This window comes from Seriola lalandi, unplaced genomic scaffold (assembly GCF_002814215.2).
Source record: "Seriola lalandi dorsalis isolate HSWRI2012SDOR001 ecotype SW California unplaced genomic scaffold, Sedor1 jcf7180002054829, whole genome shotgun sequence".
Lineage (NCBI taxonomy): Eukaryota > Metazoa > Chordata > Actinopteri > Carangiformes > Carangidae > Seriola > Seriola lalandi.
The window spans coordinates 1,293,412-1,307,242 of NW_019525382.1; the positions used below are offsets into that span (position 1 = coordinate 1,293,412).

General features: G+C 40.0%; 1 protein-coding gene across 1 annotated transcript; it reads left to right on the plus strand.

Annotated features, from left to right (window-relative positions):
• The first annotated feature begins 686 nt into the window (after window positions 1–686).
• On the plus strand, window positions 687–13,781 carry LOC111669962 (uncharacterized). The gene is made up of 10 exons (XM_023426476.2): window positions 687–921; window positions 1,091–1,220; window positions 5,672–5,811; window positions 8,637–8,735; window positions 9,607–9,738; window positions 10,199–10,285; window positions 10,373–10,420; window positions 10,547–10,609; window positions 11,073–11,163; window positions 12,499–13,781. Exons 2-10 carry the CDS (start codon window positions 1,139–1,141, stop codon window positions 12,918–12,920), a joined length of 1,164 nt encoding a protein of 387 aa, XP_023282244.1. The 5' UTR covers window positions 687–921; window positions 1,091–1,138; the 3' UTR covers window positions 12,921–13,781.
• Window positions 13,782–13,831: the final 50 nt, after the last annotated feature.

Here is a 13,831-nt window from a genome sequence, read left to right on the forward strand (position 1 = left end):
ACAACTATTTTATGGATTGCCATGAAATGTAGTACACACATTCATGTCCCTCTAAGGGTGCACTGTAATGACTCTGGTGATCCTCTGACTGTGAATTTAGCACCATCATCAGGTCAAAACTTAAATTTGTCCAATACTTTGCTTTATGACCAAAGTACTGCAAAATTATATTCCCATCAACTTCAGTTTACTTGGTTAATTAGCAAATGTTAGCATGCTAACATGCTAAACACTATACTCACTAAACATCAGCATGTTAGCCTTGTCATTATAAGCATTTTAGCATGCTGTCATTAGCATTTAGCTGTAGACTATTAGTTTTAATCTGTCTCTTGTAAGTGTCGAAGTTTGACCAGAAATGTGATACTTAATCACTTCAAGATTAAATGATACATGAATAATGAAGTCAAAACACTACAGGAATTATGAGATCAATCCTACATTTTGCAATAAAGCAAAAAAAGTTGCAATTTAAGTGGTTTACATGAGGCATTACATAACATTGTAGTCAAATCAAATTTCAAATTTCAAAATATCTAAAGCGAGAAATTTCTGAAGGGGTTTGTGTCATCTGGTTTCTCTCAACCATCCTTCCTGCAGAGTTTTTCAGTGAGCTGTTTTTTTTTGGCAGGGGGGCACATTTAGTTTAGCTGTTATTTAAAGAAAATACCACCCAAAGTCTGTCGTTGAGGGAAACACATGACCTCACACTCATCCCCTGAGAGGGAAAGCACCATATACTGACCCCCCTTCCAATTAGAAGCTCTCCAGTCCTCGACCCAAGTTCCCATGTACTTGAGCCTCCCAGCGGATGTTAATATATGACCAGTGTGTCTACATCCTGACCTTTGACTCTGAGAAGTTTCAGCTATGAGTCAAGCCAGGCAGCAGTGTCAGAGCACAGACGCACTCACGCAGCAGGTGAGGTGAATCAAACGGTCTCTCTTGTTCAAATTCATCTTCATCTCAGAAGTCCTTAAATCTGTGGATGCTTTTTCTGTGCAGTTTGACAACAATAATATCTGTCATTGAACTGATTTAGCATGCTCTTTTGCAGCTACAATCTGTGACAGTCACATTGTGTTCGCAGGGATCCTGAGCCCCCCCAGCTTACAATTTCCAAACAAACTTCGTCAAGATGGAGATGGAGCAAACGGCTGGAAGTTGTCCTGCCCCGGGCCAAGCTGCTGTCAGGACCTGGCTCCCCACCAGTACAAAAGGTAAAAGTATCTGGCTGCTGCTGACTGTCAGGATTCATTCTTAGAAAAAAACATAAGTTCAGAGATGTGCCCTTGAGCTGTGACCGGTGAAAAACCTGCTGAATGTACGTTTCCTTGCCTTTTCTTTGGACATGATTGGTCAGGCTGCTTCAATTCCTTAAATCCCATCAATTCTAATAGTTACAACATAATCCCTGAAAATAACCAAAGTCATTATTCCCAGCAAAATCAAAATCATTAATTTCTTTCTTTTATTCTAAACTTGTTGCTTCATTTTTGTTGAAACGTCAAAAAGAGACAAATACATAACTTTGCTGTCTGAGATCTCAAATCAGATTTGACTTGATGTGTACAATCTCTCTAAAGACACCGAGCAGTTGCAGAAATGCTATTTGCTTTCAATAAGAATAAAGTTTTAATGTGACTGACTAGATTTACATTCTTTTTAACTGTTTTTCTGTAGCAACGCATCTCTGCTGAATGCGCATGGACTGAATTGATACTGTCAGTGGGAAGAATTTCATCCAAAATGAGACCAAATCCAAAAGCCGAAAAAGAAAAAAATGGATATGTGGAATCTAGTGTTTCTGAGCGACTAAAGATGTGTTCAAACAGAACGCAAAGTAAATTTTACACCTTGCATCATTCAATGAATTTGACAGCCGGGCACTTTTTGCAGGTTATGTTTATTTGCCTCTGACTGAACTAAGAACTGACTAGAAACTCTTGCTCTTTCTGTTATTACCCTCCATCCTCTCTCCTCTCTCTCCTCACATGTGCGAATCTTCCACTCAAGTTGACACATTTTCAACTCCTGCAGAAGCATCTTTGCATCAGTTCGTCTCATTCTGTGTGAATTCGCATCTAATTTCTTCTTCCTTCCTTCCATTCTCCGCCTGTAAAATCTAGGGACATCTCGGTCTCTGTTTCTTGGATTTTGACCCTTCTTTCTTAAAATATGTCTTTTCTCTGTTCCCCAACTTTATGGTTCAGTGCCAAACCACTGGTGTCAATCCTTCAGTGGAAGTAAATGTGGTCTCTTTTTGGTGAGAATCAATGACGCTTCATTTCAACTGGATACTAGATATATTATTTTGAAATTAGGCGGTCTGTACACTGAATAACTGAGAGTGATTATGTTTGTTTTCTCAGTCTTGATTAACTAAAGGGTGTCTATCTGTTCCAGCAGTTCGAGAAACACACTGTTGATGCCACTTGTTGAGTTATACAATAGTGTTGGTAATAGACGCTTTCATGTGAACTGGATAAATGTCGGTTTATCTGGTGTAAATTACAGCTCGCGTTGCTCCAAAACGCTGTGTCCTTGACTGTTTACATTTGGAAAAGCAGATGTTTAGTGAGCAGAGTGATAGATTGTCAGCGAACCTTTAAAAATGTAAATCTTGCATAATCTTTTTTACACACTGCTCAGACGTGTTAATGATTAGCCATCGGCCGAAACTATGGCTTTATGAGAATATGATCACTTTGGCTTAGACTATAATCTATTTCTGTGCCTGTAAAAACCTTTACTAAGGTGCTTTTGTAGCCTAACCACACTTGGGATTCACCATGTGAGCCTCAGGCGGCAGTGCAAGTCCTGGGCTTTGTCAAATTTAGCCTTAATTTCTTTCTTCAAAAATATGCAAAAGTAATCTAGGCAGGAATTGTTTCCTGCAAAACGTATTTGGCAAATTAGTAGGATGTCAATGTGACTTCCAGGAGACAGGATAAAGAGCTTTTGTTGTAGCTGACTAATAAGTGAGTGCTTAAAAGTGACCACAAGGATGTTGAAATGGATACTGAATTAGAAGAGAATACTTGATCAAAATACTTTCAGCGGCATTGTGGTCCAGTTGTTAGGGATCCAAGGATGTCTGCTCAGCCAAATGAAAAGCCTGACTTTTTTCTGTACTTTGCCATAGCTGCTCAACAATGGATCTGTGATATCTTCTCATGAGTATCAGCATCAGTGTAACATTTAGGGACAGTTGTTTGGTCTAGTTTGGTTTGGATTATTGACAACATTATGATGCTTTTATAAAACACGACATAGAGAGCGAAAACGTCTTAAGACCATAAACCGTAAAAAAGCTGGAGGCATACATTTCAATACTGGAAACCTGAACCTTAAAAGCGTAAAATACATAACCGTTCTTTTAACAGTTCCTTAAAACGCAGACAGGGTAGACGGTGTTCCAGACATCCCAAAAACCAAACTATAATATATGATAAAATAGACATTTTATCATTTTGCAACATTGTTAATATATATATTAACAACGTTGCAAGTTCTTAGGAGGCAGAAATCAGAGTAAAGCGTGAAACAGTGCAGTGAGATATCTACATGGGATTGCTTGTCTACTGGACTTGGCTGTAGATACTTGAAGACGTGTCACGTCTCATCCAAGAGGCTTCTTCAGTTCTGACCGACTGGTGGGGAGCGCCATGGATTTAACATCTGTACGGTCGTTATCCAGGCCATTGATGTCACTTGGTTCATCAGTGCTCCCAGCTGTTGTAACGAGGAGTTGGCCCTCCTGTGTTGATCCATGTGTTTGTTCAATAGTTGTTTAGTTGATATACAAGTCTGATATACAAGTCTGTGTACACCAGAGCTACAGGTGGTGAAGGAAAAAACGGGAAAAACGCAACAACATCGTCATCCCCTGCGTGTCTGCAGTAAGACACTCAGGAGGATCTTCAACAAGCACTGCATCTCCGTTTTTTTCAAAACGCAGCAACGCACTAAGACAGAAACCGGTCCATTCAAAAGGCCGCACACCCAAACACAGGAAAAGCAGTGTAGGGTATGCAGTCAGGTGCAGTGAGGAATGCACAGACTTTCATATTGGGAGGGGCCACCTCCTCAGGTCGAGACTCAGCAGTTTACCTACACCTGAAGGGTAAGGGACGCTCCCTCACGGACAACAGTGTACATATTTTAGGAAGGGAGGAATGGTGGTTCTGGTAAAGAGAAGTGAGGGACGCTATCTACGTTAAAGTAGAGAAACCATCCGTCAACAGAGGAGGAGGTCTACGGCGACGCCACTTATCCCCCACTAACAATGTCGTCCTTCAACCCTGCAGGAAATTTAACAACCATTCACACTTGGTCTCATGTGACTCCAAAAACTCCAAAGACCGTCATTTACACGTGGCCTCAGATGACTTTACGACAACTTTAACAACTGTCTTTACAACAGCCAAGAGCACTAACGAACCAAATGACATCAAGGCCTCAAAAATGATCCCACAGCGGTTAAACACCTGGGACTCCCCACCAGTCAGTCAGAACCCGAGGAAGCCTCCCGGATGAGACGTCCTTATGTATTCACAACCGAGTCCAGTTGCCCTCAATTCAACTCTCCTTGGATACGCTGCTTGAGTTGTATCATGTGTCCTCCAGACTTTCACTGCAGTTTATTTTGCCATCTCAGGTCACTCTACAGTCGAGCTTCTCCAAATAACAGGAAAGAGATCTGTTGACCAGTTTATCCGTCGCAGGAGGTGGTTGAAGCTGAGTATTGTCAGGAGAATATATATAACTCACCCGCATTAGAAACTCCCCATCTAACAGAGCAGTAGCAAATGGGCAAAATGAAAAATGTCTTCATGCCTATGTGAGAATTTAGCATTGGGGCTTTTATTGGCTCATTTCCCCAGTTTACTGTCTGCAAAAACAGCAGCCTGTGTTTTCGAAAAAAAAAGGAGCAATTTTTGTTAATTTTACTGGGTATTTCGCTTGTTACAATCACCAACTTACAATACTGACTTTGACTACTGGACTGTTTAACGCAGATGTGAGACCTATTAGAGTTTAACATTAAACTAGACCACGACTTAACGCCAGTAAACTGTTACACAACAAGCATGAAACTGTTTAAGAGCCGACCTTTGTTACATCAACACATACTAACATTTCCATACTTGCTAAATGACCTGTTTCCATTCCAGGAAATGAAATGAAACATTGACCAAGGATCAGTCAAATGCTCCCTCAGCTATTTGCTTACAAACGCACACACACACACACACACACACACACACACACACACACACACACACACACACACACACACACACACACACACACACACACACACACACACACGCACACACACACGCACACACACACACACACATTCAGAGCACAAAGACGCACATACTTGTACTGTTTATCTGTTTACAAAGATACATAAAAATATGTAGTTATTAACACAAAAATGCACAAAGTCACAGAGACACAAACAGAGGCATTACGGTGAAGACACACAAGTGCAAACATATCGAAAACACAAATACACATGAGCTTTAATTGAATTATGACACACAAACATTATTAAAACACAACAGATTAATATAAATATACACAGACACGCATTTCCTTGCTCTCACACAGATTTATCCTCACAGTTTGACCCTTTATTTCCTCTCCTCGTGTTTCCCAGGAGCCGCCAGCACACCCAGTGACACCACCTCCCGTTTTCATGGAGACGGGGTTCGGTACAAAGCCAAGCTGATCGGTGTAGACCCGGTACCCGAGGCGCAGGGGGACAAGATGTGCTGGGACACCATGATGAAACTAAAGGTAGTCTGTCCTCCACTGCCAAAATAATCTTACCTCTGTCTTGTCTTGATTAAAGATGGTTAATTGCCTGTGAGATGATCTTCTCCTCCTCTACGTTCAAAGTCATTTTATCAGAGAGCAAATTAAAGATAAACACCAGACGTCTGGTATCATATGGCAGGAGAGATGGAAAATCTGTCGTCAGTGGTTGTTATGAGCTAGAGTGATTTGTCTTCAGAGGCCAGTATTTAATTCGAACCATTGCACAAAAATGCTGTTTTGTCAAAAGCCGTGAGGTGTAATTTTCAGTCCTGCTAAGCAATCTGTCTGTCAACCCCCACAACTATTGGAAGGATTGTCATGAAAATTTAGCAAAGAGACATTTATGGTTCCCAGATGATAAACCCTACTGGTGATCTCCTCTTGCACCACCATGACGTTGACATTTTGGGGTGAAATGTCTTGACAACTATAGAGTTGTGAACTGGGGAGAGCTGTTTGGGCATCTCTTGTGCATGGACATGTTCAATCATCGTTGCAAATGATCAACGACTGTGTTTCCGAAATATCTGCTAAAAAAGAAAAATGGATATACAAAATACAGACTTAAATTAAAAAAATTTAGCTGAGAAGTTGACTACGACTCCCAGGGTGCATTTCATTGACAGTGAAAACAGGATGTACAGCTTAAATTGTTTCACTTTTAATTTTGATAGAATTAAGCAGCTGTGGTGCCACTTTTCAATAATGAAGTATTTTGAATTTCCAGGAGAGTCCTGTGTTACATGACATGAAATTCCCATCAGCCTCACACAGCTGTAGAGTAAAGGTGGGGATTATAAACATAATTTGGACATGACCACTGATCGGACCAAGTTTAATCAGGTCCGTTCTAGTCTGGATCAGTTAGTGTTGACAGTCAGCAGATAAAATCGTATAGTGTGTGATATGTAAAGACTCATTCTTGTAAAGATTTCTTTAAATATGATGTTTGCATCACTTGTTTGCATCACATGAGCAGCTTTACCTGAAAAAAGCTTAATTTCACAAAGTTTCCCTCACCTCTCTGTATCCACCTCTCCATCCAGGGTCTCATCCAAACTAGTCCTTAGTTTTTTCAGCACAAATGTCACTGCTTAAACAGTTCAAGCCCCTGGTGGTCGGAGAACACATTTGGCGTTCTTGTAGTGTTTGTGAGGTCGCTTACTGCCACAGCTCCAGCTGGTCCAGTTGTTCAGTGTGTTGTCGAGTGTATTTTCTCAGCCATGAAGTTTATGTTCCTCCCTGGCTGTCACATCTGTGCAAGTTGATGGAAACAATCTTTATATGAGGGGATTGTCGGTCTTTGTAGGTCCCAGCTACTTTTGAGGTGTGTCCCAAGCTTCAGTCTTATAGAAACATTGATACATTATAATGTATAATAACATCAGATTAATGGTCATGTTGGTATGTTGCAGTTTGAAATTGTACCATTCTGGAGACAACACAGTGGTAGTGAAAAATAACACTTGTTAATGAAGACTGAATTTGACCAAGTAGTTCATTATGCCAACTCCATCCACCAACAGTCTCAATCACGGCCTCTTTCCTTTGGATTAGGAGCGATGTAGTGAAGGAACTTTGTCGTGCCTCCGCCCCATAAAAAGGGCAGATGATGGTGTTTGGGCACTGGAAACTTTAAAAGGGATGTTCCAAATAAAGCATGTCAGCAGGCCGGTGTAAGTGCTCAAAAAAATTTGATTTTATTAACAAAAATATTAACAAACAGAAGAAAAATGAACCCTGGGAAATTCACGAAAAAATAATCTAAACCATAACGCCAAAGAAATACAATCTGCAGCCTCACAGCAAGCTGCCACCTGCTCTGAGTCTCTGTATCGACTCCTCACTGGCATCTTATCTTCTCCTTCTCACCTAACTGGGGCCTCCCACCAGCTCAGGTAAGTATGGGGGTGAGCTAATCATCCCACTAAAATACTGATTAAATAACAATGATAATGACAGAACAATGATAATGTGGGGGATCGGGGCCTAGTGAAAAGGGAACAGAGCAGCCTTTTTTAAAAACTTGTTTTCTCAGATGTAGAAGGAGTTGTGGGAAAATTCCTGCAGTGGAGATCGGGCTTTTGATTATATCTGACATCCCAGTGAGTCCTGACGTCTCTCTGACTTCATGCCCTCTAATCTCACAGGACTTTGCACGTGCCAGAGAGAGAAAATAATAAATCAGACTGTCTATGAACAACAGTTTGGCAAAGTCAATGTGTAACTTACACTTTTAAATATTACAACTATTAAATTACTGTCCTCATATTATATTATATTAAAGCCACTATGTGTGCAGTCTCTTATTCAGCATTACTTTCATTGGTCTTTCTGAAAGTTAAGTGTGTCCTGATGTTTTTGTTTGAGATGATTTAAACAATTACTTTGTGACAATAATATCCAGGCTCTTCAAATGCTAAGTGTCGCACTTTCAAAACCCCTGCGCACAGCTGTTGTGTATGTGGTCTGTATGTGGTTACAGCTACAGTTGCTATGATTAGACAATCATGAGGGAAGAGCTTGAGTGAAACAACGGTTACAAAACAAATTCTTCACAAAAAGTTTTGATCTAAATGATTATCAGTGTAATCATTAATCAATATTAATTTACTCCACTCCTTTCCACAGGAGCAGCGTCTTTGACGTTACATTAAATTCAGCTGAGAAATCCATGTAGATTTGTGTCACGTTTGCCTCAAATTTTCCGTCCCCTGCACTGTGTCCGTGTGTGTGTGTGTGTGTGTGTGTGTGTGTGTGTGTGTGTGTGTGTGTGTGTGTGTGTGTGTGTGTTTGCATTTCAGGGCTTTGAGGCAGCAGCGAGGAAACAGGGGAAACACAAGCAGAGAGTTTGGCTGAAAGTTTCCTCCACCGGCCTGAAAATCGTGGATGAGCGGACAGGGGTGCGTCTCGTGACTAAAATTCTCCCACCTCTCTCTCCTCGTTGCCTTGTCCTGTAGTTGTAGCACCACCCTCAGGTTCATGATTGATCTTAAGTACTTTCTGTTTATTACTTTCAACCACAACAACCATTGTGGATTTCTAGTGAGGAGAAAAAGCTGGTTTCCTGCTTGGATTACCACATTAATACCACATAGCATTTGCATTCTTACTCATTTTTCCAAAATCGGACAATTCTCCTGATTCCTTCAGGAGGTAAAGCTCAATATTTATACAACTGACCTGCATCAGTCCCGTAAAACTATTCTCCAATACTTTTCTGTCTAGTTTCTTGAGAAAGGGAAAAGCGTGGCGAGCCGCTTTACTCACAGATATTGTAAGATCTGATTTGATTCTCTAAACACCATAATGTTTGGCTTTTTTCTTCAAGTTACAATTTTCCCCTTAAGTTATTATTTGTTAAACATTTACAAGAAGTGGTGGTGAATGAAATGAGGAAGTAGTTTTTCCTATGTGAAATGAATACTGTGCTTTATGTGGAAGTTGGTGTTTGGAGAAGTTCTGCTTCCACATCTGCCTCTATATTCTGGTTCAATTTCTGATCCAAGTGCTGGCTGTAGTGATTACAAGAACTGCAGACTTTTGCCTGAAACTGAATTATTCTTTGAGATGACCCAGCAAATAACTTTTATAGTAATTTTATAGTTATGATATCTTATTTTCCCTTTTTTTTTCTTGCAGTAATGGTAGTTTTCTGTTTTCCCGTTTTTATTGCTGAATGGCAGTGAAGTGGTTATTGTATTATTATATATTATTACAGTGGATACTGTAAAGGACTAAAAGCTCAAATCCTTTTCATAATCTGCTTTACAGGCTTTACTTCATGAGCACGAGAGGAGCAGGATCAGCTCTTTGACAAAAGATGAGTCAGACCCCAGAGCTCTGGCCTACATCTACCAACACCAAGACGCCTACAGCCTCTTCTACATCAAGACAGCTAACCTGGTAACAACAAACAGTACGCAAAGGGGAACAGACATGGCATGTATATGTATATATATATATATATATATAGAAAATGTGTCCCCGAAAGGATCATCACATTCATTTATTCATCATTTCAAACACAAATGTGAAAATAGACTTTATCCAGGTCATAAAGGAGTTTGGGGCACTTGAAAATGCAGAAACTTTATATTTCCTTGCATTTACTTTTGATTTGATGTAATTCTTCAACAAACACATTTTATAGAAAAGGTGGACATTATTTCTTCAGACTAGGTTCACACAAGTCTATCTTTAAAAAAAATTGACCTGCCGATATGTACTAACATTTTTTAGGTCACTGTAATCATTCCTCCTGGCTGCAAAGAGAGCCCTTCCTAATTGTACCAGTGTTGTATTGTACCACCCTGCAGTGAATGTGTTTGTTTAAACAGTGTGACGTTTTATCTGGGTTCATCAGGCAGATCCAGTCCTGGCTGACATCAAGGAGGTTTGTCAAAGTCTGGACCAGGAGACACCACAGGAACCCGCAGAGGCACCGACACAAGTCAGAGAAAAACTTTGGGTTCATCGGTTTTTGTTTTTTTCCTGTGTCAACACTGTATTCTGAATGTTGTTTCCTCTTATTTTTCAGACCAGCTCTTTATTGCTTCTAAATGAGCATTCAGCCCTTCCAGCTGAGGTAAATTAAAGAACAATTAAGGCTCAGTTTTTATTCCTAAAAAGAAAAATAATCTCTTCATCTGCTTTTTTCCAAATGATGGAGGTGGAGGTCACATGTTGAAACAATACTGACTGTTATTTTCAGGGACCAGCTTTTGAGGGTGTGTTCAGTCCACGGCCAGACTCTTCACCTGGACGATCGAACCAAGTAAACCACAACACAACGTCTATTATGTGAATGTTTTAAATTCGCTGTGTTTATGAGAGTATTGACATTTTTTTATTGAGAATTTAACCACTAACCCACTAAACAGATGTACCCACAACAACAAAAAATAAACAGTACATTACTTGACCTTTTGGAATGTCATTTTTTTCAAATCAAATAATGAATAATGAGTAAATAAGGATAAACGTGTCCAAGTGGAAAATATAATTGCACAAATACATCATATTCTCAATAGATGAGACGTCTCAAGTTCAAATGCTAGCTAGCAGCTCATCTTCTAAGATCCTGAACTAAGCAAATAAGTTGACACAGAATTTCTATTCTATTTAAATCTATATTTTATCTATATAATTTGTCATTCATATCCACTATCGTTTAACCAGTCACTCTATATTTTTAGAAATTAGATAGAAACTAATGTTTTTTGTTTCTGTGTCTACAGGTCTCATCTAGGAAAGAGCTGATGGAAGTTTTCTCAGTCCAGCTGGAGGAGCCGCTGTCACCTCTCCAGAGCTCGTGTCCCAGTCAGCCAGGTCAGTGGTACCACGGGGCAAAGTGCTGACGCGAGGAACCTTAAAGTGCAATAGGTTTGGAGTTCAGAAGTCAGATAACTCAAACATATTCAAAATATGCCAATACCATAAATAAATGCAAAAACAACCACAGACTAAAAAAGCCAATGTGTCTTTAAGTGTTACCTGTTATTCCAAATCCAGGGCAACATGAACACCCTTTCTCTCCTTTGGTCTCTGGTAATTATCTTCCATATTTTGCTTGATATTTTGAATCTATAGCATATTTTCTTTACATATTTAGAACACAAGTCCCGGCAGTTTATTTTCACAGATGTTTATGAACTCCACACTCAAACTAGATTAGTCTTGTGATTATGTAACTTGTAACCTTAGTTTGAAAGTCCTGTGGCCAAAAATTACAGAATTGGCAGAGGCTTTTTCTGTCAGTTCTAGATGCAGTTTCCAATCTTTTTTGGGGTTGTGGACATAAAAACATGACATATAAAAGTACAAAATATATTGCTAGTTCAGTCTTTCTGCCATCCCATCAAAGGGAGGATTCATACAGAGATGTAGCACATACACTGATCGCCTATCATGCAAATAGATATCATCAGATAAACAAACTTTCATCACTTCCGTCCTTTAGATTTCAAAGTTACTCGCTGTGGGCATCTCATTCGTATTTCTACAATCAGGGCATCAACACTTCTGTAATGTGTTAACACACACTGCGCTGTGGCAGTGAGACTGTGGTTAAATTAAATAACATGGTTGAAGTGCTGTGGAGCCTGCACACCAAAACTTCATTCATGTCTTTACAGAAAATCAGATAATACAAACTAAATATCTGATCCAGCCACGTGCTATTTAGAGTTCATAATAATACATACTGAAGATCAAGCAGCGAGTTAGATCATTTAATTTAGATACAAACCATACACTGTTTCTCAGCAGCTGCTGCTCTTCAACTGACATCTGACCTTTGACCTGGAGACACAAGAGAAACGTCAATTTTCCCTAAATGTACACAGTATTTTCCCATGATCGCTCTGTATAAGTACACAGGTCACATTATCATAATTCCCATGGTGCTGCTGTTTCAGTTACATTTTAATATCATGTACAGAAAGACAGAGGAATGTGCAGTGTTTACTGTTTATCAATGATGGATTAAGTAATCTCACACATTTTCACTGCCTCGTCCCAACTCGTGCTCAGTTCCCACAGATTCAGTTATCCGCTATGATCATTTTTTGTTTTTGTTGGGTTGCAGAGGATGACCAGATATGTATGTATGTACATCCAAAGCAGGATTGAATTTTAACTCACTATCTTCTACTTTTCTCACAGAGTCTCCACAGCCTCCACAGCTAATGCTCTCCACCTCGCAGATCCTCTCCATGTTCCCCACCCAGCCACTAGGTGGCTCTCCATACGTCGCTCCGCCATACTCTCCCACTGCCATGCCCTGGGACCAGAGAGGGCCTCTGGGAAACCAGTGGGCTGGTCCTGCTGCGGCGCCCTGGCCAACCATCACTGGTGGCATGGCAGCGTGGGCACCAGCAGGCGTCACAGCGCCCCCTGCAGGCAACCAGATGGAGGCTCACAGAGTGGTGAGCGCTCAGCCAGGGGTCATGTGGGGGGGGAATATACCCGCTTCACCCACCACTGTCAACGGGTACCCCACCCCTTTAAACTCCGGTTATGCTCCGACTGGAGCAACAGGAGCACTACAGACAGCACCCCCCGGCTTGGACAATGATCTCCTGTGATGAACTCCACACCACCAACGTTTCATTCAACGCTTTATCCAACATTACATGGCAATATTTCAGTCTGCAGCAGATTAAAACCAAACACCCTGTCCCCACCCAGATATGAAATATAGACAGCAGATTGGATCACCAGCTATTTGGTATCATATTCTCATGTTTCATTACAGTTACACAAAATCCACTCCTGTAACTGGACTTCACAAATCTTTAGCTCCTGTAATGAACTGGCTAAAATGAACACTTGCTTGATGTGATCTTGTGTTATCATGCAGATGTGTATAAAATTCTTATTTTCAGTCCAAAGAGAATTTACCATATTTTTCTCCTATTCCTTCTTTCGTGGCCGCTGTATGTGGAGTCATAAGAGTACCATCAAAAAGAGTAAATCCGTAAAAGAATAAGAAAATAAATATGGAAATATAAACAGAAAGAGATCAAAAAATGAAAATGCTTTTATCTGTTGCTTTTGCTTCTGCTTCTAAATTAGTTTCCTTATGCTTAGCTAAAATCTTGGCGCTAGTATTATTATCTAACCACCGTTCACTCCTTCTTTTGGTTTCATAAATTTAGATATGTGATGCAATGGAAAAACAGTCAGACTTACAGTATAAGGTGTCCATGACATTTACTGTCTGTTTAAACTGGAAAATACAGTGTTTCCTTCCAAAACAGTTTCACTGCTGCTGTTTCTCATCAAATGAAAACTGAGAGAAGTTGATACAAATGATATTTAATTTCTTCTGCAGTCTACTCTGTTTTTTCAGTTTTATCTGAAACACTGAAATAACTTTTCCTGTCTTTATTTGGTCTGTATCAAATTAACTACAATTTGATATCTTATATAAAAGGTTTTTGTGAGTTCTTGTACTGGGTGTTTTTTGGGGAATTTTCCTTATCCAGACCAAGAA

What these genes read in the sequence shown, in the direction of transcription:
- LOC111669962 (XM_023426476.2), top strand. Translation starts at nt 1,139, where the DNA reads ATGGAGATGGAGCAAACGGCTGGAAGTTGTCCTGCCCCGGGCCAAGCT. An exon ending in ACACCATGATGAAACTAAAG is followed by an intron (nt 5,812 to 8,636) that starts GTAGTCTGTCCT and finishes TTTGCATTTCAG; the next exon opens with GGCTTTGAGGCAGCAGCGAG. An exon ending in TCGTGGATGAGCGGACAGGG is followed by an intron (nt 8,736 to 9,606) that starts GTGCGTCTCGTG and finishes TCTGCTTTACAG; the next exon opens with GCTTTACTTCATGAGCACGA.